Raw genomic sequence first — 22,517 nt, 5'->3', positions numbered from 1 at the left:
GCATGATAAAAGTTTAATGAGGGAATGACAAGCATGCATAATTTGGTTAGTATCAATTAATTTTCAGAATTTGTTGGAATTTTCCTGTGGGTTGTGCTTTGCTGATGTGAGACACGTGCAGCCCATATGCCACTTATTATAATTCGTGACCCCACATGTTTATTTTTCTTGAGCAGTCTGATCATAGAATGGGACGTTTAAAAGTTCCTTAATTAATGATATAAATGTTTTGTATCAATGTGGGTGGCAAGCTTGTTTTGGCCCTTAAAATTGATGCTCTTCCATATTGCAAGAAAACCGTGCTCTGTGATTGATTTACGGGTAAGGGCGTTTCTTTGCGTCGAAAAAGAATCCACAGGAATGTGGAACTGTTTGCACTGTTCGCGCGCTGTTAACCTCAATCTAAGATTTTAAAGGGACGATCGAAGATTTTAAGAAGAAAAAGAGAAAGACATTAAACAATTGAAAATAATGATTCAAATTCATTTCTCGAAACCTTTTTTTTTTCTAGAATCGGGCCTCAAGGCTCTCTAGTTCACAATCTAAAGATGTCTTCAGTGATTGAAACATGCTTTTTACCGGTCAAATGACTTGTTTTCTTTTTATAGCGCGATGTTTTCATTAAATTTGAAAGTTATAACGGTTACCGACCTTTTAAGGCCCCCCCCCCCCCTTCAACACAGGACGGCTTAATTAAGGCGCCTCCACCCACATTTCGATGGGGTTTCTTGTAGACATTATGGATCAGTCTTGCACTGTAGCTGGCGGCCATTGGTGACCTTTTAGCTCCTGAACACATGTTATCGAGTTCAGAATAGTTATTTGTTTCGATTTGGGGAAAAACATGGGTCATGAGTCATCTCTTGCCGCATTGTCCGCAGAAGTTGAAGTGGAGTGTTTCGGGAGCGCCAATCTTGATGGTTTGTGGACAAGTATTTTAACTTGATGCAGCTACCTTTGAAAATAGATTGCTCTTAATGATGATAAAGAAACAAATCCTGAAGTATCAATGTTACAACACCTTTAAACGAGGGAGACAGAGGAATTATTAAAAAACTTAAAACGTGAAGATGAGTCCAAATTACACGTATGTATGGATTCTTATCCGGTTTTTTTAATATATTAAAACGCAAAATTAGCCTTTATTGCAAACTATTTTTTCTTTTAAATTCCCATACACATGGAACGAAACTTCTTTTAAATGAGGACCTCGCCGCGTTCGTGAAGGAATGCACGTAACTTATGCATAAACGCGATTTTGAACAAGGAAGCAGAGCTATAGAGGAAACTGCCGTGCGCGGTTTCCGATCGCCAATGAAAAAAAACTGCACTGAGTCGGTTAATGCTGACAAATTGAGACCTGAGTAGCGAAATGACGAAGCAAATCAGTAGCACGAATTTCCTGATTCAAATATAAAGGAAATAATAACTGCAGTGTAACTGAAGATAACATCTCGTATAAACATACCGAGCCATCGATGTGAGACCATTATGATTCAGACAAACGGCATTTCAACTATAAAGGCCGGTACTTTATTGTACCGTTTTGCTAAAACTGTAGTAGGCCATGGGTGACTTGGACAAGTCCTTACTTATCCCTTCAAGGAAACGCCTAAAATTCCACAATATCGGCAGAATAAAAAAAGGTGTTTTCCCACTGATAACAAGTTCTGAAATAGTTGATTATGGGCCTAATGATGTATAGCTTCGTTCATTGGCAATCATTTAAATAATGCTTCAATATACTGTGTCGGATGTATGCGCAGCTAGCTACGTAGCCTACTGCTACATAGCATCCATTGTTGGCGTAATCCTTGCAGGTTGAATTGTTATTATAACCCCGACGTGTAATTCACTAAACACGCAATGTACGCCAAAAGCCATGCCATGTTTATTATTCAGGTTCATTGGTATTCATACAGCACAGACCTGGCATTGACTTTTTATATGCAAAGCACTTTTATTATGCAGTAGACTGGTTCCCAGTCAATCCAACAGTGCGGTTCTGACTATACGCATCGCTGATTCATAGTGGGGTTAAAACCACTCATTATGCGGGGGGGGGGGGGGGGTGTCATATAACGGTCACTGCGTTAGGGAACATTCAAACATTCAAAGCACGTTATGTTGGGATCTAGCAAACAAGATCAAAGATGAAAGTCATGGCCTAAAGTGGGTATTGTCATACTAATCATGCATTCATGGCAAACTTTCAACACGGGAAAGAATATATACTGCACACAATTATGTCACACACCAATTTAGTTTACATTAAATGTTTAGTATTGTGATTTGGACACAAGTTAAAAGACGGAAGTGTTTGGGAAACGAGAAACAAACATAGCAATTTGCAATGCATAAAACTGTGAACGTATTCCGAGTCAAAGTTCATATAGTCTGTCAAAGTGCTAAATTTTCTGGTCTCGGTAAGGTATCCAAGTGTTATCTACTTCTTGCTCAGCAAATAATCAAATTCAAAAGAAAAGACACAAGAGAACGCATCCCCGCTGTTCTCAGTCTTATCATGGAGCTATAAAAAGGATTATAGCTCCATTGTCTAATTAATACACACGCTCACTCCTGATCCTGCTGGGAAACCTTCATTTACATGTAGAATCCATCTCATACAGGTAGAACCCATCCGGTGCAGGTAGGTTATCTCAGACATCCCATGCCAGCTGTGAATTCAGGAGATGCTCCTGTGACCAGCGGGAAGGCGCGGTGTCGTTTACAAACCAACTCCTGTTTATTTGAGATAGCAAGAAATACGGGTCATTAAAATTATATCTACTCGGTTCCTATATTTGGGCATGTGTTTGTGCGTGTGCTGAGAAAAATGTTTAGATATTTGACTGGAGTGAATAATATATATTTGCACCACAGGTTTTCATTACTTTAAGTCTATTAAAATGTACATGCAGTTATCATTCTTGAGGTAGTTAGTTAGCAAACTAAATACGAGACTATGCTATGTTTAGTAAAGAATATTCTCATGTCAGAGGTGTTTGAAAAAAATGATGAAATTGTAAACAAAATAAAATTTTGTGAAGAGATACTAGATGAAGAGACCGTTTTGTTACAAGAAAATAAGTTCATTCAGGTGTAACTTCACCCGGGAAATGTGGTTTTCCGTTAACCATGGTTACAGGAAATCTCAGGTTTCCAGGGTCACGGGTTTTATCGGACGTTCTGGCATGTTGTCACTTCCGATGTCCTTCATTTCTCAAAGGACAAAACTGATGATCTATTGACGTGCATAACTCCTGCTTCTACTCGAAAATCGTTGTAAACTGTAGGATTTTGTATGCCAGGGTTCCTTTTGATTGTTTTTTGGTTTAACAAAAAAATCACAATGATGTGGAGTCAAATTTGGAATCGGTTCCATTTTTGAACCATAGGAATGTTCACGGGTCATTTCTTTATTTTCTTTTAAAAGGACGACTGTTAAAATATGTATGTCACAGTTGCTAACGAACCAAGAGTTTTATAAAAGAACAGTACAAAATCGGGCAAAAATTATTATAGAATATGTTAAATGCTGCGTAATATAGAGAGACTGTTTATAAGCGTCTGAAATAAAAGGCGTTGACTTTATGGTTAAGGTTGTTTATGTTAACCGAAGAGGGCGCTACACTATAAACACTGCGATGGGCGCGATTTTTTGGTCCATACCATGATAATTTTGCTATGGAGGCAAAGCAATTTTCGAGGAAGTTTCTCGCATAGGCTAGTTAGGTCCTGATAAAATTGACACGCAACTGATTGAAACTTGCGTCGACATCTGTGTTGAACACATGACTGTTGCGTTGGGATCGGGATACACTGCATAAGGAGAACAAAATCAAAATCCAGTTTTGGAGCAAAGACTAGATATGAAGTCTTTGTACAGACATAAAGGTTCTTCATGTGAGCTGCATTTTACATTAAATGGCGCCCCCAACTTTTCCCCACGCGCCCACCCGTACTCCTGATTTATTTCGAGATCTCGTGGCGTACTAGTCTTGGCTCAAGACACTAGTGATCGGTAGCGGTCCCGACAGTGCGCCCTCTAACGGCACAATAATTAGACTGGCGCGCCTGCTGAAAGTAAAAAATTAAAAAACCGGTTGTGTGCGGAGGACGCTCTTCAAAAAGTCTACTGACGCAAACCCGGCACAATAATCATCATCATCTTCATATCGGACGATCACACTACGGTCGATGCGTCCACATCGCTAATAGGCGGTCATTTGATGCCATAGGACTTTGTACCACAAATCACGCAGTTCTTATCTACCTCAATTGTACCAGTGATATGTAGATGTTCATAAAACCATGGTTTGGAAACAAATGAATGTTGTACAAACATAGTGAGTTGAAAGTTCAATCCAGAAAGGAAATCATGTTTTAACAATACATGTACTTATGTATGTTACTGTGGCGAAAATGCAATTCGGAAAACGCTTTGAAAGGTTTGACTCGAGTTTAGGCCTTCTCCATCCATTTACTTCTGGGGTTATTAGAATCATGTTTAACGTTGTTAACTGGTGAAACGTAATCTCGACTTACTTAGTTAATTCGTCTAGGGGCTTCAATACTCCTCAATGCTACACCTTTTATTCAGAGGAAGAACTTGAACTTGAAGCAAAGAAAAAAGTGCTTCACTAATGCACACAGACAAGCCACATTATATTAAAAAGATTATAGACAGGCGTTCAGAAATGACATAACGGCCTACCTCCATGTTATATGCGTTTAGTCATCACACATAATTATCATCGCCCTATTCACTGTATGCAAGGCCTTATCTTTAGTTTGTTTAACCGTCTTTTTATCACTAAACAAATTATACTAGTATAGATAGGGACTGGTCAGTACCGGGCACGTGGTCTACCACTGAAACGACCAAATGTTCTACCTAGTACCACTGGTACTTCTGTGAGTGCTTGTACCAGACTTTTTAATAAGTTTAATTGTCAAACATCAAGTTCTTGTCCAACCCTTTTTCAGAACTATAGTCCCATACGCAAGACGCGTGAACCGATAGCGAACGATGGTTGAGGTCAAACGATCCAACGAGTCATCAGAGCTGCATACGGACTCTGGGGTCAAGTCAGCAGATAGTGTCAACAATGGAGCGACGGTTGTTGAACTTGAAACAACTTTTTCAGGCCAAGGTATTGAATTTAATTGCACATCAGTCTGTAAAGACCGTTGAGCAGTTAACTATTATTATTTCTTTTTGGTCGCACACGGCGCGCTATCGTGTCTAGAATTTTATTTCAATTCATTCATGCCGTCACGTATCACACACGTCGGTGCTCTGTATCGTGGACTTGAACAAACCTAGCCCAGTTTTCCGGCTACATCCATGGTCGGATCATGATCGCGGTGTAAATCTGTTTCAATTGAGAATATTGTGTACGCATGTGTCTTCTATTTAAACGGTTCAATAGATGTATATATTAATAAACTAGGTTACCACATGGTAGAATAAGCGACTGTCCTCATAAAATTGTCAATCTCCGAAATCTGTGGCGGCGTTTACACACTGCTGTATGGCCTTTCTCGGTTGAACGCACTTCCCATCCGCCATTAAAAAGATCACCCAAAGTGTATTGACGGCCAGATGGAGCAAAATTGAGCATTCGCAATTATTGAAAATTATTGCATTGCAGCCAACGATAAGACTGATATGACGAAGGGTGATGAAGACGATCTCATCAGCAAGCAAAATCTACTGGATGTTGCAGCAACGTCGGGTGAAACTGAAGCTGAAGAACCGACTGGTGATGATGGAGTCTCGCAATCGGACGTTTCCCCACGGGGGACGAGTTTATCCGAAAACGTCCGAAAGACTATCTTCGGGTTACTCATCGTAATCGGTATTGCAGTATCGTGGGTTGGAGCAACGCAGTTCAGCCAGAGCACGTATACTACAGAGTTCTCGTCTGCTTCCGTCAATGTCTGGTTTTCAACCTCATGGATGCTGGTCTGCTATCCAGTCTACATTCTTGGCGCATTGGTGTTCTTGCCTCGCAGTCGAAGTGTAGAAGGCTTCAAAAATTTATACAGGTATCATTTCCCCCTTTTAACAACTTCTGTTTTTAGACTGCAAGAAGCGGTAGAAGGTGTTTTTTTTTATGAAGATGGAGCTGATGTCCTTGACTATCGTAACTCGCAGGGATTGAGATGTTGCTTAGAAAGATTAGAACGACAACCACAGACTAGTTCATAAAGCTCATTCCAAATAAGTTTTATTTTCAAACATGAGATAATTACGTTTTGATATAAAAAAAGAATAATAATAACATTATGCATTAAACTAACTTGATAACTTGCTTATAATCCATCCGTTGTAGGGATGCCGAGACTGTTTTTGGTGGGCGGGGCCTTTGCCTGCGAACCTTTGCAACCCTCACCGTACCTTTCGCTGCATGCTGGGCTGTCACCAACTATCTGTACGTGTACGCTCTGGGTAAGATAGCCGCAGCCGATGTGACGGCTATCTTCTCGTCTAATACCGCATTCATTTATGTCTTCTCGTGGCTGTGGCTACATGAACGGCTAGTCTTGCTGCCGGTTAGGGTATGTGAACCTCACTTCAACATTACGGCTTATGTGTTGGATATAAAATAACGTTATTAATAACTCACTTGGTCTCAGCGACCAAAGTAAGGAACTTTAAATAAGATCTAGCCTATCGATTAAGAACAATGATTCTACAAGGAAAGTGTTCATTAATTGCAACTGCACTGCTGAAGTGTCGTAAAACATTGTTTGGACAATTTGAAAAAAGTTTAGGATCACAAACATTTTCTTGTAACTACTTTTTCGCAGTAGGCTCGAAGGACTTTGCAAGGCACAGTTGGGTTTCTCTTTTTAGTCCAGCTATCTTCGAAGTTAATGGTAATGAAAACTAAAAAAATGAATGTACTTCGTATTTCCTTCTGTTGCGTTGATACAGAGTGTTTCAGTTCTGATGTCAATTGGTGGCATGGTGCTCGTCTCTTACGCTGATGGATTCAAAGGAACTACGGCACTTGGTGTAAGCTTCTCCATTGGGGCTGCCATCGGCTCCGCCATTTACAAGGTGACGTGTGTAGTAATCAGACACAAACTTGAGATAATTACGAGTTTGAAAGTGCAATGTTTAATTTCTTCAGAGTAGGAGATGCGTCCGATTTTTTATCTTTACTACCACTGGTTTTGAGAACTTTGCTTCCGACTTGATCGATAATCTCTCATTGTTCCTGCAGGTGTTGTTCAAGCGTTTCATCGGTGACGCTTCCTCCGGCCAAGTGTCTCTCTTTCTGAGTGTGCTTGGTATCTTCAATATTCTCTGCTTGTGGCCTTTTATCATCATCTTCTACTATACCGATGTGGAGACTTGGAGTTTTGACAATATTCCATGGGACTACCTGTGCGGCAGTGCAGCACTCAGCGTCGGTAAGTTGGGCCCTACCATTCTGAACTTAGTTTTTGGTAAAACTTATTATATTTCACTTTTATTTTTAATATTTGACAACCCTTCCCTTGAATGTGATAATGTTAAAGTCGGGTGAGAACTGTTTGGTATTAGTAAACTCCTGTCTTCAAAATACAATTCCTGAAATAAAGCTATAAGAAACATTTGTGTCGATTTCACGGATCAATAGCATATTGCATTTATTGCAGCTTGTTCTCTATTTCAGTTTTTCTCTCTTTTTTTCCGCCGATAGCTTTCAACTTTCTGATCAACTTCGGCATTGCTCTGACATATCCACTGTTTATTGCTCTCGGCACCGTCGTTGGTATACCACTAAATGCAGGTAAGCGATAAAAATGTGTGGTCGTTGCGAAAGATAAGTATGAAACGGCTGAAATTGAAGTGCATTACCTGCGATTTTTAACTTTTGATGCTGGAAGCAAAATTACCACAAAGCCTTCTTTGTTTTCACACACACAGTCGTTGACTTGCTTTTCCGAGGCAAGAATTTCAGCAACTTTAAAATCGGTGGTTCAGTGCTGGTCGTAGTCGGGTTCCTCATCATGCTAATGCCGGAAACCCTGCAGGCGAAGGCGGCGTGCTGGACCGAAGGCAGTTGCCCATGGGAACGAAGACGTCGCGAGAGAGAGGAGATGGGAGATGATACTGGTGAAGTCAACACTGGTATCGATACCAATACTATCGATACCAACGAAACGAAATATCCAGAAACGGACGAGGTTAAGGTTGCTGTGCAGTGACCATGTACCGTCGTAAACGGAATGTCGAATCGAATAAATTCAATAATAATGGTAGGAAATCTTTAAATGAATCTTGAAATCTGTCAGAGCTGAAACTTTCATTTTAAAGTCTTTATACCTTAACTGGGGATGAGTTTGATCGAAAACAATCCAGATAATCATGGTTGCACTTGTACTTTATCCAAAATGTAAAACCTATTAGGATGAATAAATTCATAAATTAATAAATTCAAAAGCATAAATGTTTAATAATACTCGGTCAATTACGAATGGAAAATCAGGCTTAACTTAGACACGGAAAATGAAAGCTACCAGTATACATACTAACAATCAGAAAGTGGAATATGTACACGTGACAGAAACCGTTATCCACTGTTAACTTGCCGCAGCTGACATTGGTCCGAAACCCACCAGTAGATTAACAAATGAAATGTGCTTCACCTTCCCACCTCTGTAAATTCTATGTACGTTGAAAGTCATAACACTTTGAATAACACATGAAAATCATACTTTTGCTTTTTCCCTTTTCGCTGTACCTATTGTAATAGATTTGTTTGTAGTATTATAATTTTGATGGTAACCAATCTGATCACATCCGGGGCGTGCTTACATCTAAAACCAAATATATATTTATCTATTGCTGGTGAATTTGCACTGTTTTAATAGGTTTTTTAAGCATAAAAATGTAAAGAGCATTACTGTGGATAGGCTTCGTCTCATCGTTTTAAAAAAAATTACATAAAAAAACCCAGATCAGCAGCCTCATGTGCTTCTTTAAAATCAATTCTGAAAACTTTAAAAATTGTTTCTTATTATACAGGGTGAGTAAAATAACGAAACCAACTGGCAGGAATAATTTTGAATAAAATTTTATAGCACTTTCAAAATCTAGGATAAGGAAGTCCAATCTAGGAGCTTTCTTTTAGTACAAGAACCATTTAAATCACTCATGTACTTTTGAAGTACAACAAAATGTAAGTGTTCTTTTGCAAAACGAAAACAATTCGCATGCATCCCTATGAAAATCGTTTTACGTTTCGCTGAAAGAACACTTTTTTGTGTGTGATCCGTTGACAGAACTTTAAAACGGTGTTTATGTTCACAATTCCGCAACTTGAAAGTATACATGAGTATTTGAATGATTCTTGTGGCAGAAAACTTAATGATTGGACTTTCATATCATACATTTTGAAAGTGCTACAGGCAAAACTTTATTCATAAATTGGTCCTGCCATTTTTGGGTGTCGGTTTTTTTTTTGACTCACCCTGTATTGTTTTTATTATTTACCATTTCATTTTTGAGCATTTTTTTATACCATCTTTATCACGTACATTATTTTCTTCGCATTTTTTTTTTTTTTTTATGTGATTTTAATATTAAATTCCTATATAACTGTAACGTCTTAAGATGCACTTCTATTGTTTTATTCACATAAACATATATATTGTTTCTAGTACCGATCATATCTCCCATAAGTTCGGTTATGATCTCACTTTTAAACCCCCATATTTTCATATCTCCTATTGGTTTAAATATTTTAAAATGTCTTTAATCCTTTCAAAAAATTGCTTTTTTAAATTTTTTTTTATATCTTCCTTGTTGTATGAATTAGGGCCCCGGAAAGGCCACATTATATGTGAAGGGGTTTCCCTGATTAGATCAGATATAAATTAATAAACAAACAAATGTGGTTTATTGTGGTAGAAACTCGATGTTTTCTTATCGCATTCCAATAACAACATGCACAATGCTTTCTTGTAGACATCTATGCGGATTAACAGAAGATTTCGGTGTGAATTTATGTTTCGTTTTGCTCAGAAACGGTTGTTTTTTATGCCTTATTAAAAATGCACCGTAAATAAAAAGCATCCTGCTCCGAGACCGCGGGGATCATAACACACGGGCAAAGAAAAGCCTACGGCACTTGGTATTCCCAGGTGATCTCCCATCCAAGTACTAACCAAGCCGACGTTGCTTACTTCGGTGATCGGACGAGAACCGGCGTATTCAACGTATATGATCGTAGGCAGTCTTGTGAAATTAATATGTATTTATAAATGCTGCAATAAAGGTTTTTTTTTTATTATATAACTTGCATTATTGGGAGCAAACTGCCTCATTAGGTTTAGCCCGTTTGCATATATACTGAAATGAGAACATTAAAAAAATGGGCATTTGTTAAACTTAAATATGCTGAAAATTGCAGGTTTGAATGATTACAATTGGCCAAGGATATTCTTGAACTATCCCCATACCAGCCTGGATGGAAAATGAATAAAATGTTCTCATGTGCATCTTTACTTTTCTATTAAATGTATAAATATTTAAACAAACAGTTTTCCCGAACGACGGTTCCCAACCTAAAAAAAAAACACTCCATACATAATTGAATCAATCAATCAATTAACTGACAAAATATGGCTGAAACACCTGTCGCAAACGATGACGTAAATGTACACGCACAATCTCTTTCTCGTACGCATTTTGTGTGTACCCGGGACCGGGCACGCCGGGAACGAGTTACAATTAGGTCACAAAATGGCGACGCGATGCGAGTTGCGAGTGGCGTAAACTCTCCAGTTCCACTGCTTCCACTAGATGATGTACATACTTGTACAACACTCATATGTCTGTATTTTTTGGAACGATTGATGTTTCTCATTGCTCGTTTTACACAGGTATGTTTGAACTTTTTACGTAATCAAGGCAATTTATTTGATGGAATAAGCTAACTTGAATTTTGAAAGCAAGGAGTTTCAATGGCCCGGCCCGGCCCGGCCCGGCCTAGCCCCAAATGTGGCCTATTTACTGGACTGCCTCCGTAAACATAGTACAAAAATCGTGTCGACGGAGTCAAATTTTGATTTTCACATTTAGGCTTAGTTTGTAGGGTTTTTTTGCTTTAGAAGCTTACTCACCCTCTTTATAGGCTAATCAGAAAGTGCTGCCTTTTTCAGATGTATATTTTTCGTGAAATTTCCAGATTCATTTTTACACGTTTGCGTATCAAAATTTCAACATGAAATTTCACAAAAATTAGACATCTGAAAAAGGCAGCACTTTCTGATTAGCCTATAAAGAGGGTGAGTATGCTTCTAAAGCAAAAAAAACCTACAAACTAAGCCTAAATGTGAAAATCAAAATTTGGCTCCGTCGACACGATTTTTGTACATGTGGATGTGTGGCCTATGTTTACGGAGGCAGTCCAGTAAATAGGCCACATTTATGGGGCTAGGCCCGGCCCGGCCCGGCCCGGCCCCATAAATAAATGTGGCCCAACAATGTTACAGTTAGCTGGAGTTACTTACCATGCCTCAGCCATGTCAGCCTGCCTTCGAACGGCGGAGGTAGTCCAGTTAATGGCCACATTTATGGGGCTAGAATTAGCAAGGAATACTAAATCTGTAAATTGTAATGATGAATTGTAATTTGTGTAAGCCTGCACAGTGTTAATATTTAGCCGGCGCCACCTAAATTTAGTATTTTCGCGAGTGGCTGAGCACTGAACATGCGCAGTTTATTTTTTGGGATTTAGATATTGGAATGGAACCCTATTCTTCCCCCCCCCCCCCATGAGTTTATCCACGCTCTGTCCACTAGGCCCTAGGTCTTGCGAATCCCATGGTGGCTATGAATACCTGTTGTAATGTAGAGGGCATTGTACAACCTACTTGGTAAAATAACATTTACTTAAATTTAGCCAGCGCTGGCTAAATATACACTTCCTATAGACGATATCTGTCAGACCCTTCAAAACGATGGGATTCTAAATGTCCTATTTCTTAGCTCTACTGAGTGGAGCGTTGAATTACGGGTACCCCGTACCCGTAATTCAACGCTCCACTCAGTAGAGCTACCTATTTCTATGCACTCACCTGTAATTTGGGTTGGTAAATGTTCGCGCGTGACAAATCGTTACCTGCGCATATGGAGGATCAAGGATTCCTCCACGATAGGGCATGCTTACACATTATGCAGTCATGGCAGTGGAGCAAACATTGCACAATGCAGGTTGGGTAGAGAGGCAGTCAGCACATCTTCAGAACTGCAGTGCAGACAACTACAGAATACAGGAGAGGTGTGAAAATGTTGTTACTGCTGTAATAAAATAGCGAAATGGTTATTAAAAATGTATTCCTTTTTAACTTTAAGGCTAATTTTTAGTAGGGATAACCTTCCTGGAGACATGGCCCTATTGTCTTGAGTATGTAGTGGCTCAGATATTGCCGTGTTGTATCCTTAGGATAAAGTGCAGTAATATGATATCCGACCCACACTAGTGCAAGTAGTGGGTCTAGGACCAGATATCATGTGCATATAGTTGCACCTGTACTATAGCTCCCTCATGTGTTCATTTAAAGCATATTGTTCATTTTGCATCCAGTCATCAGTAACTAGGGCTTTGCATTTTGAAATACAATTTAAGTAATCAATTATGATTTGGACTTGATCGAATATTCTAATATTGGAAATGTGCTGATCAAGTTTCACATGCACAGTCCTAAATTTGCTGCCCAATCCAGATTTGCATGTTCATACAGTTGTTAAAAATTGACTAAGATCTGAATCAGAGTATCATAAAGCAGAAGTAGCGGAATGGCTGATATTTGACCGATTTTAAAGAAGAAATTTGGGCTCTCAAGTACGTGACACTTTTAGAATATTTGAATCAGAAAAAGAAATGGCAGGGTATTTCGTCGATGATCGAATACTCAAAATATTTGGGATATTTGCACAGACCTGTCCTTTACCCCTGCACCTCCACACCTTTGTCTTTGCATGTGCTTCCTAAACTTTGCTTCATGAGATCTGTGCTCCTATTGGATTTTTTGGGGGGGGAAATAAATTTCAATTCAATCCAATTAAGGTCTTACACATGTAGGTCTTGGCTAGCCTGCTAAACTCCTCTCCTGCTCAGTGCTCAATCACGTTACTTTGGGGATATTTCTGCTCTTGGAATTTTCCCTCCCTTAAAAAAAAACAAGTCACATTTTAGGTCTGCATCTTACTTGGCATTGCCTTGCACATGTTCCCCCTTGATCCCCTTCTCATTTTATCCCAGCACAGCTTTTAAATACATACACTTTTAAATACATACCTCAAAAAGGGTGTAATTTTATGGCCTTGTGTTATAGTCATCACACTCAGACACTCTGAGTGTAAACAAGACTCTTGGGGAATGGGGAGGGGGATGGGGAGGCATTGTGCCTTCCTTTGTTACACCATTGAAGTGGTTTTAAAAAAAACATGCTAAATCCTGCGAACTCTCTCTGTTTTTGGCATTTTTGTGTTTCAAACGAAGTCAAATCTTTCAGATATCTCAATTCAGTATACTCCCAGTTAAATCATTTTTAAATTACATTAAATTTTATCACATAATTGTGCACACTAAAATGCATGAAATCAACATCTCACTCCCAAGGTCAAACAGTTTTTTTTTTTCCCAGCAATCAATATTCAAATAATTTGGTGACAGATGGTTGTTCTAAGTTCCACAATCCAATTCATTTAGTCAGTCATAGTAAATGTATTCATTCATGTGGGAATAATTGATTAACAATGCTCTATGCTCACATCATCGTATCTGCGAATAAGTGGCGTATGCAGAAAGTAGTGTATTTGCTATTGATCATATATTTCTTTTAGATAATGCTCATGGTAGGAAACTTGGACTTCAGAGAAAATTAACCAACAATAACCAAACAAATCAAACCTGACAAAGAGGGAAATTGGTGGTACAATTTCGCTTTTACAAATTGATATAAAAAAAATTGGATCTGTATTGAAATGTTGTCATTACAATTTGAACCCCCCCAAAAAATGTTTTCACTTTTGGTGGAGAAGAGCTATTCACCCTCAATCTGTTGAGTGATACAAATGAATGTGTATGCATCTTTAGACAGACATTTTCTGATCCTGGCAGCATTCTCGTTGAGATCAGGGTGTTCAGACTTCAGATTTATTCATCTTGAAAAGAAAATAATTGTCAAGTAAACGTCTATTCTAATTGCAGCGTCAAGTGTGATGCATCTCCAAATGTTCATCAGAGCAGCCATCTTGGTTACGTTGGTTGCCTTAGCAGCCAGTCTAGACTGTAGCTATGATGACCAAGAAGGATACATCATTGATATCCACAACTCGGAGAAAAATGGAGCAATTTTTATGTCCGACGTGAACACTGTGACAAGAGAGAGCTGCCAGAATGCTTGTTGTGATGCAGAGGAAGGTATACTATATGTCTTACCCCCGGTTCAGACAGGCATTCCAAAGTCGATTAGGAGCAACTTGAGGTCGACCCAAATAGATTTTGTTTTCAGACAAGAGAACTCAATACACTGGAGAATTGTGTACAAACAAATGAACACACGACCTTAGCAACAAGCCGCCATTGTGCAGCGCCATCGATGCATATGGGCTGTGCGTTCCTTCACTAAACGCCTTCTTAACCCCTTCTGCCCGTGTATGTTTAAAGACGCTGATTGACTATTCAGAGCGTACTGCACGTGTATCAAAGACAGCTAGCCATACAGCTAGCATGCCATATGCGCTGGCGTTATCTTTTGCACATCATGTCAGGTTGCAAACAGTTTTTCAAGACTGCGCGATGCCTGTACCATATGGATACTGGAAATCTTTGTGTTTCGCTAATAAATTGTGCTAATAAATCTTGTGTTGTATAAGGATGACAGAGGGATGGATGTACATTCAATAAAAGTTCTTGCTCTATAACACGATGTCGAAATCTCGTGTTTGAAAGGATTGATTCTGCATAAGAAAACTTTTAAGCACTACGTCGCGCGTCACGTTAAAAACATACTGCAGTCCTAATTTATGAAGGTTAATACTTATTTACATACATGTACATACATTTGCATTAAGTTTGGCTCATGACTAGAGCGATGTTTAAATCAAGTCGCTCCCGAGTCGTTCAGAACGACTCCGACAGTCAATCTTTCGCCATCTGGCACGTCTAGTCGCTCCTAATTGTTTCAGACGTCAAACTTTTCATTACTTAATTAAAATCTTGGTTTTCATTTGGTTCTGCGGGACTCTAGGACCCCTGTCTGATCCGGGTGTAATATTACTATTGTTTCACATCTTCTGAGGAGTGAGGACTTCTGAATAGGCATCACAAGATATTCACCATTCATGAATAGCATTTGCTTGGAAATCATGGAATCTTGTAGTTTGTCTCTCAGACATAAATCAATCAATACATCAACAATTCAAATGTTTGTCAACGTAAGGTAATGGACGTATTTTTCTTTTCTAGTAGACAGTTTTGCCAGGCACAGGCATTTTGTTTACCACAATTTATTTATTCTCTGAGATATGTCAGAACATTTAAAAAAAAATAAATGCTGGTTTATGCACCTTATACTTGTGACCTTGTGCCTGCTGGTGAACTTGCTGGTGCACTTGCTGGTGCACTTGCTGGTGCACTTGCTGGTGCACTTGCTGGTGCACTTGCTGGTGCACTTGCTGGTGCACTTGCAAATTTGATGCACTTCCAGATTTTTCTTTTCAACTTTTCTGCACTTCCATCAACCTAAGGTATTTTGGAATGTTTGTGTTTTTGCAGTGACTCTGGAAGACGGCAGCATAGCCTGGTGTAATCTAGCTGTTTACCATGACAAAAGCAGGGACAGGAAATCCAAGAACTGCTTCCTTGTCTTCTGTCCATCAGAGAATTCCTGCCGACTGACAAAAGTGAAAGGTTTTACCTCCAGCTATGTGACAGAAAGTAAGTCCAAATTTGAGACAGGTTATATACAGATATGTTTTGGTCTATTTGCGTTGCCCACAAGAGAAAAAAAATGTAAAAATAAATTGTGGTTGACAGCCTTAGCAGCGATTATCACTAACAATTGATTGCTGACCCTTGAATATCTTCCCTCTTTACTTTGAATAACAAATGTAGCAATAGAGAAAGTCCTAATCTCTTCTGATTAAAGCTAGAAAAGTTTCCAATAAATGCTCTTAACAGTGCTAACTCGCATGGATTAACATACTAACTTTTTGGTGGGTGGTTTGATTTATCAACAGCGATGGTCGAAGAGACAACTGACCCCGAGGGTAAGCGGTTGTAAAAGTCATGGATTCACTTCACTAAAATTCTAAATATTGGGGGAGGGGCCATTTGAGCAGCTGACCTGCCCCCCCCCCCCCCCCCCATAAATTGAATGTGGCCCCTCCCCAACAGTGGCCATAACCATCCGCACCATTTACACAATTTATATTCATCTTCCAATGTGTTGTCTGAAAATCACCACTGTGACCTGCGCTCATGAAACACTGGACTGAATTGATTGTTTCATGTTAGTAATGTTTGATGATAAGTTACCTTGTCTTATTATTTTATTCATTTTCTCATAAGATGTAATGATAAACAATGCATACAACAGTCTTCATATAAACACTGCATACTTGGGAGGGGTTATCTGAATGATCTTATATTTACTAATGTTCTCAATCATACAAACACTCATTTGGGGCTGAATTCTGACATTCCATCTCAACAAATGATGCATACAGTATACACCAACAACTAATCATACTAATGACTTGATTTCATTCCCCGTGAACCCTAACACATCCCAAGCCTTTGCAAACAGACCTCCCAATCCCAAGTTTTACCGCCCCGACCTACCCATAAATTTCCATAAGTTATTCAGGAGAAGTAACTCTGACAAGAAGACTGAGACTGATGCTGGTGATGCTGCAAAACAAACTAAGATGGTCTTGGAATCTGCCAAGAAGCTCTTGGATGTTAAAGTAATGCCTGCAGTCGATGGGGAAGACAAGCAGATGGCCGCCGAAGAAGAGAATATCCTGAGTGAAATAGCCCAGGGCGCTCTCCAAAGCATGGAAAAAAGGGCAAAGGGCTCCAAGAATGACATACCATACCTCACCACACCGGTTGTTTATGTAGAAACGACAAGCAAGCAACCACAGAAAACAGCAAGACCAACCACTTCCAAAGTAAAAATCACTACTCAGAGGCCTACTGCTAAAAAGACATCTACTCGTATCTCCCAAACTGAATCTCCAACACAGAAGACGACCTCTATGAAACTGACAGAAGGAACTCGAACCAGCACACAACCATCGACCAAGAAGCAAGAGACTATCAAGCCAATAATATCCTCTCACAGGCCCACAACGGCAGCTGCCACCAACCCATCTACCTCCCCCTTACTTGCTAAATTAACCACCTCTGGTAATAAAACCCCTCTGGTAATTACTAGTACCCCATCAGGAACCCCTCGACCCACTTCACTTTCCCAGCCACAGGGTACCTCTCAGCACCCAGTAACCCTTACTGCAAGTACTAAGGGTCCCTCACCTGGAACCTCCAGTGCCAAAGCTCTAACATCTCCTTCCTCCCTTGCAACTGCCCCTTCCACTAAGCCACCCTCGGGTAGCACAGCAGCGCATTCTACCAGTAGCACCACCACCAAATCATTGGGAACATTGGCGACTTCCAGTTCACCACCGTCAAATGTTCATAGCGTTACCACTGAGCCATCATCAACCCAAGGTGATCTACAAACCCAGCCTTACACATCCACACAGTCCCCCCTGAAATCTAATACTACTACTCCCAAAGACCTGGCCTCTCATTCTCAATTAACATGGCGACCTACTACTACCCCATCATCCATTACCATGCATGATATGTCATCCCATGGTACATCACAATCATCTTCGCCACCCCCTCCAAATGACCAGTCTGTCTCCGCCCACCATCCACCCTCCTCCACTGTCTTAGACCAATCATTCCCTACCTCACCCACAGCCACAATTCCTCCTGTTACCAACCAATCTCACACTAGCAGATGTGAGCCTGTCCACTGGTCATGGTACCGGTTAGTTTGGTTTTTGTCTTAGTTGAGTTTGCCTATAGTGCATGTTGTGAAAGCTGTAAAATACCAAAATTACAATGTGTAGAAAACGCATCCCACTATCCTGAATCCAACAAAATTCGCACCAAATCTCCTTTGAACTTTGAAGAATTCAGAGTAGCATATCCACGTAACTACTGCATTAAATGGGTCATTTGGTGGATTATGGCAGATTCATACTAAAATTATTTTGGGTTGAGGTTTGCATGGTTCTTTCAATCATCTTTGTTTTATTAATTTGCCCTATCCAAATTATTGCCTTTAATGTCCCAGAACAAAAAAAAATTTAAAAAAGGAAAATATGGGACGTTGTTTTTCATTTTTATTGTTTTCTTCTTTTTTTCTCTCTCACAGACTATTCATAGTCCACTGGCCTCAATCGGTCGCACATAAGTTTTACTTTTAAATAGACTGTTAAGCTACCAGGACATGCACAAGTAGCTTTCCTGTCTGTGTATATACACACGACGCACATGATAAAAAAGCAAGCTTAAATGGCATGCATGTCTTTTGTGTTTCTATTTTTGCTACTGCAAGTTACTCTGGTGTTGTGGGCTGATCTTTTTCTATTGTGAATGTGTAATAGAAGAAAAGAAGATCGCTACCATTTCAAAGTTATTCCATTAAAGAAATGTTTAACCAGCTTGTGATTTAAGGGGTATACTTTATCAACATTTAAAAAGGACACATCCAAAGGAAAACTACGTTCTAAATTGGACTTGGACCTCAGTTGTCTATGCCTCCAGAATGTCGTGCCTTGCAAGTCAGTTTCAGTGAATATAATTTTTTTCTCCCGCAAAATCTAGAAACAACTCGGTCTTCCACACTTCTTCCCGAGAATGAGTCCACTTTGTCTCCCAGTACTAAACAGTCAACTCCAATTCCTGATTCTACATCTCCATTTAAGACAACTCCGTCCATACCTGCCAGCATCTCCATGGATAATCAAAGCTCTTCATCCATCCTGTTCAACGAGACCAATGTAAGTGTTCTCCTTGTCATTTATGGAACTGTCGGTGAATGGGATACACATTAGAACAAAGACCCAACCTAAGGGCAGGCAACAATTTCCTAGAATTCATTGATTGCTAATGTGACATTACCATTCTTCCTTCTGTGACTGGTAGGGTTCAGCAGTAAATAAGATGCAGCACGCAGTACTGATATTAATGTTGTGCATTGGGTTGTCTAGGCCAAACCGACCCAAAACATAGATATAAACCAAGTCTGAACTGGAACTGATCTGAACTCTCCAATTTGGACCAGATGATCCAACCTAAACCCGACAAAAATTCAGAAACAAAAACGACCCGAACCGTATCAAAAAAAATTAAATATCTGGCTTGGGCAAATCGTCCTATATTTCATGAACTCTTGTGTCTGCTTTTTTTGCCTGAACTTACCCGTTGCGTGAATTTTTTGAAAAGCGTCAAATCTTAGACCAGAATCATACCGTATGGTATGGTGAACACTTCTAACATGACCTACATGGTGGGCCTACACGCTATCCGGTTAGTAAGTGACTGCGTCAAACACACGCGCGCCACTGATTTCTAGCGCCCATAACATGTTACTTCCAGTTCCAATGGTTACAATGCTTCTTTGAGTTGTCGTTGTAGTATGCGTGCAGTACTGCGCACATTGACTCTACAATAATCTTGCACCATGTGCATTTCCGAACTGTTTCAGTTTTTTTTTGTTTATTTCGGGTTTTTCAAAAGATGGCTTAACCGACCTGACCGGACCAAAAAATCACAAACCGAAACCAAACCAATTGAAATAATGAAAAAACTGACCCGATGTGACCCAAAGTTGGTTTCAGGTCGGGTTTGCACAACATTAAATATTTAACATAGGTTGACTCTACAACAGAGGTCACCAAGGCAAGACAATGCTTTGATGTACTGGCCTGTCTATGACACAGTTGAGAATGATGTCATATTCCGACTAAAAACACAGAGCGTATAGACAGCTAATTACCTTATGTATAGACATCAATCTATGTCAGGGAACAAATACTTGTATCATGTAGAGTCAGAAAATTTACATATTATTTGTTTCTGAACTATTCTTATTATCAGTACAAATTATAATCACTGTTCTTATCCCTTTTTATTATTTCCAGATTTCCGATGACTTAGCCACGGATGTTGATTCTGAAGATGGGCAAGATTCCTCCGAATACAGTGTTAATGCCTCAAATGGTAATACTGTTCACAGTTATTTTATGTACTGAACAGCCTTGCAAACAGTTCCACCTGTTTTGACAAATGCAAATAACACTTTTTCATGAAATTGGATGTAAACAATGCTGCGGTTAGAGTGTAAAAGGATACATAGCTTGTTGGAAAGTACAAACTGAAAATACAGCAGTTTGTAAAAAGATGGTAAATTTCTTGTATGATTTGTTTCTAAGGTCTCAAATTTAGGTCTGAAGGAAGGTACAGCATAATAGTAGTAGCTTATTTAGAACTTCAAAAGACTCTTTTTGTTTTTGCAGGAGCCTTGATAGCAGCAGTGTGCTTCGGTGTTATCTTTCTCCTGGCTGTTATGGTGGTCCTTGGTAAGCATTGGTATGAAGCATACCAACGTAGACATTACTCTAAAGTAGACTATCTGATCAATGGAATGTACAACTAAATGACATGATCACATGAGTTAATCATGAGGCAGCAATACTATGTTAATAGCAATAATGATAAATAATTTGGACTTGACATGTTAAACTTAACTGTTGGTTTGAAATTCACTTGAACACATTTTTCTTTTCATAAACTTACATAAAGAAATGTTTAACCAGCCAAAAATCTTTCAATGATCAATTTTCTTAACTTTAGTGTAGCTTCATTAAAATAAAATACTTCACTTCAGATTTCCATTGCGCTTATGAAATTGTTTTCCTTTCCATGTTTGCACAAGGATGTGCAACTGGTGAGAAATAGTGTTCGTGTTAATTTCGCTAAAGGCAGACTTTAAGTAAGATGATTAACCATGATTAGAAAAACATTTATTGTCATACCTCTGTCTTGAATGCCCTATTTTCATTGGCCTAGAACGATCACGTGTTAAATGTATAAAAAGTCATGGCACACTCCTTGTGGGATATCACGCATGTGATATCCCACAAGGAGTGTGCTATGACTTTTGTACATCTGGTGTGAAACGCTTGTATCTTCGGTACCCATCCTATTTTCACCATGTTTTCACACATGAGTGGGAGCAGCAAACTAGCAGACGATTAGCTGTTTCGAGCACGTTTCGAGCACGTGACATGCATGTGAGTTGGCGTTCGATTGTCACGATTGTTGTGTTTACTGCTGTTTGTTTTGATTTTTACATCAGAATCCAAGACGGAGGTATAAAGAAACAATTATTGACTGCTGTGATGTGGGATATGACATTTTTAACACCCTCGGGGCGCATAGCACCCTCGGGTGTTCAAAACGTCATATCCCACATCGCAGCGGTCAATAATTGCTAAATATCACTAAACATTCCATATATGGATTATTTTGATAGAATGGAATACCAGAGACTTGTGTATTTTTGTGACGTATCTGAACTGTCAAATATGACAATCGGTTCAGTAGAACAGTTTCACCTGGTCGTTTTGTTCTTGTTTTGTCAGACGTAGAGTCGGAGTAGAATGTAGGGTTTATCTAAATATTAAAATGATTGATATGTACTTCAGAAAGATTTGTGTGTATATATATTAGCAGTATTTAGTTAAGTATTTACGTAAATTCTTAATGTTGCTATTTTATAGTGTGTAAATTTTGTAGAAAATTGACATATTGTATGCCTTTTTTCAAATTTTCTTTGTGGACAGTTTTATTGTTTAGTACTTGACTTATTTTAATTTTCATTATTTATTCTTGTAGTATATGGTCATCTGACTTTGTCTGTTTGAGGTCACATTCTTTTGTATTCATGTGGTGTTTAGACAATATATTTTTCTTCAAATTACTTGATTTAAATTTTATAAGTGATTTTGGAATAAGGTCACAAATTTCTATATTGCATAATGCAAGATATTCAATATTGATAAATAAGTGCAATTATGGAGTTAAATTTTTAGGAATCTGTGAATATAAAATGATTGCAAAAATTGTTTATTTACTTTACCAAAAATCTGTATTTCTTTAAATGAATTAAATATGGGATTAGAATGGTGTAGCATTGGTGAAACTACCAAATAAATTTTAAAAAAACCTACACCTGTCCAAATATTAATCTCTTTGATATTTGAATCTACAAAATGTGTTATTTTCTTGCATTTTCTTAATTTGGTTGAAAAGTAGTTGAAAGTACATGAATTAAAACTTTTCTTAAGAAATCAAACATCCTGGGCAGGTAAAACAAGAAGAGAAATATTGCAAGGGGTTCACCTAATATTTGAAATT

General features: G+C 38.9%; 2 protein-coding genes, 1 long non-coding RNA gene and 1 pseudogene across 5 annotated transcripts; 2 read left to right on the top strand and 2 right to left on the bottom strand.

Moving 5' to 3' along the window:
• The first annotated feature begins 4,851 nt into the window (after positions 1–4,851).
• On the top strand, positions 4,852–9,919 carry LOC119722918 (putative thiamine transporter SLC35F3). The gene is made up of 7 exons (XM_038193327.1): positions 4,852–5,156; positions 5,658–6,054; positions 6,342–6,567; positions 6,947–7,072; positions 7,239–7,428; positions 7,701–7,790; positions 7,928–9,919. Exons 1-7 carry the CDS (start codon positions 5,033–5,035, stop codon positions 8,206–8,208), a joined length of 1,434 nt encoding a protein of 477 aa, XP_038049255.1. The 5' UTR covers positions 4,852–5,032; the 3' UTR covers positions 8,209–9,919.
• A 202-nt stretch (positions 9,920–10,121) lies between these two features.
• Positions 10,122–10,237, bottom strand: LOC119723272 (annotated as a pseudogene).
• A 483-nt stretch (positions 10,238–10,720) lies between these two features.
• On the top strand, positions 10,721–22,329 carry LOC119722917 (MANSC domain-containing protein 1-like). 3 transcript variants are annotated; one of them, XM_038193324.1, is made up of 8 exons: positions 10,721–10,887; positions 14,223–14,435; positions 15,792–15,953; positions 16,256–16,285; positions 16,812–17,750; positions 18,921–19,096; positions 20,240–20,318; positions 20,615–22,329. In XM_038193324.1, the coding sequence occupies exons 1-8, from the start codon at positions 10,836–10,838 to the stop codon at positions 20,752–20,754; spliced, it is 1,791 nt and encodes a 596-aa protein (XP_038049252.1). In that variant the 5' UTR covers positions 10,721–10,835; the 3' UTR covers positions 20,755–22,329. The 3 variants fall into 3 exon arrangements, with proteins under 3 accessions (XP_038049252.1, XP_038049253.1, XP_038049254.1); XM_038193325.1 differs by lacking the exon at positions 16,812–17,750 and having other exon boundaries at positions 10,723–10,887; XM_038193326.1 differs by lacking the exons at positions 16,256–16,285; positions 16,812–17,750 and having other exon boundaries at positions 10,724–10,887.
• On the bottom strand, positions 11,484–15,795 carry LOC119722919. The gene is made up of 4 exons (XR_005270494.1): positions 15,584–15,795; positions 13,084–13,178; positions 12,067–12,269; positions 11,484–11,984 (listed from the first exon to the last, which is right to left on the bottom strand). It is a non-coding gene; the product is annotated as an uncharacterized LOC119722919 (long non-coding RNA).
• Positions 22,330–22,517: the final 188 nt, after the last annotated feature.

The sequence above is a fragment of the Patiria miniata genome, unplaced genomic scaffold (assembly GCF_015706575.1).
Source record: "Patiria miniata isolate m_02_andy unplaced genomic scaffold, ASM1570657v1 HiC_scaffold_16, whole genome shotgun sequence".
Lineage (NCBI taxonomy): Eukaryota > Metazoa > Echinodermata > Asteroidea > Valvatida > Asterinidae > Patiria > Patiria miniata.
The sequence above is the reverse complement of the archived record's forward strand: the minus strand, read 5'-3'. Positions and strand labels throughout refer to the sequence as shown.

Coding starts and splice junctions, on each gene's coding strand:
- LOC119722918 (XM_038193327.1), top strand. CDS start 5,033: ATGGTTGAGGTCAAACGATCCAACGAGTCATCAGAGCTGCATACGGAC. Junction 6,568..6,946: donor TAGTCTTGCTGCCGGTTAGG/GTATGTGAACCT, acceptor GCGTTGATACAG/AGTGTTTCAGTTCTGATGTC. Junction 7,429..7,700: donor CAGTGCAGCACTCAGCGTCG/GTAAGTTGGGCC, acceptor TTCCGCCGATAG/CTTTCAACTTTCTGATCAAC.
- LOC119722917 (XM_038193324.1), top strand. CDS start 10,836: ATGTCTGTATTTTTTGGAACGATTGATGTTTCTCATTGCTCGTTTTAC. Junction 15,954..16,255: donor CTCCAGCTATGTGACAGAAA/GTAAGTCCAAAT, acceptor ATTTATCAACAG/CGATGGTCGAAGAGACAACT. Junction 20,319..20,614: donor CAGTGTTAATGCCTCAAATG/GTAATACTGTTC, acceptor TTGTTTTTGCAG/GAGCCTTGATAGCAGCAGTG.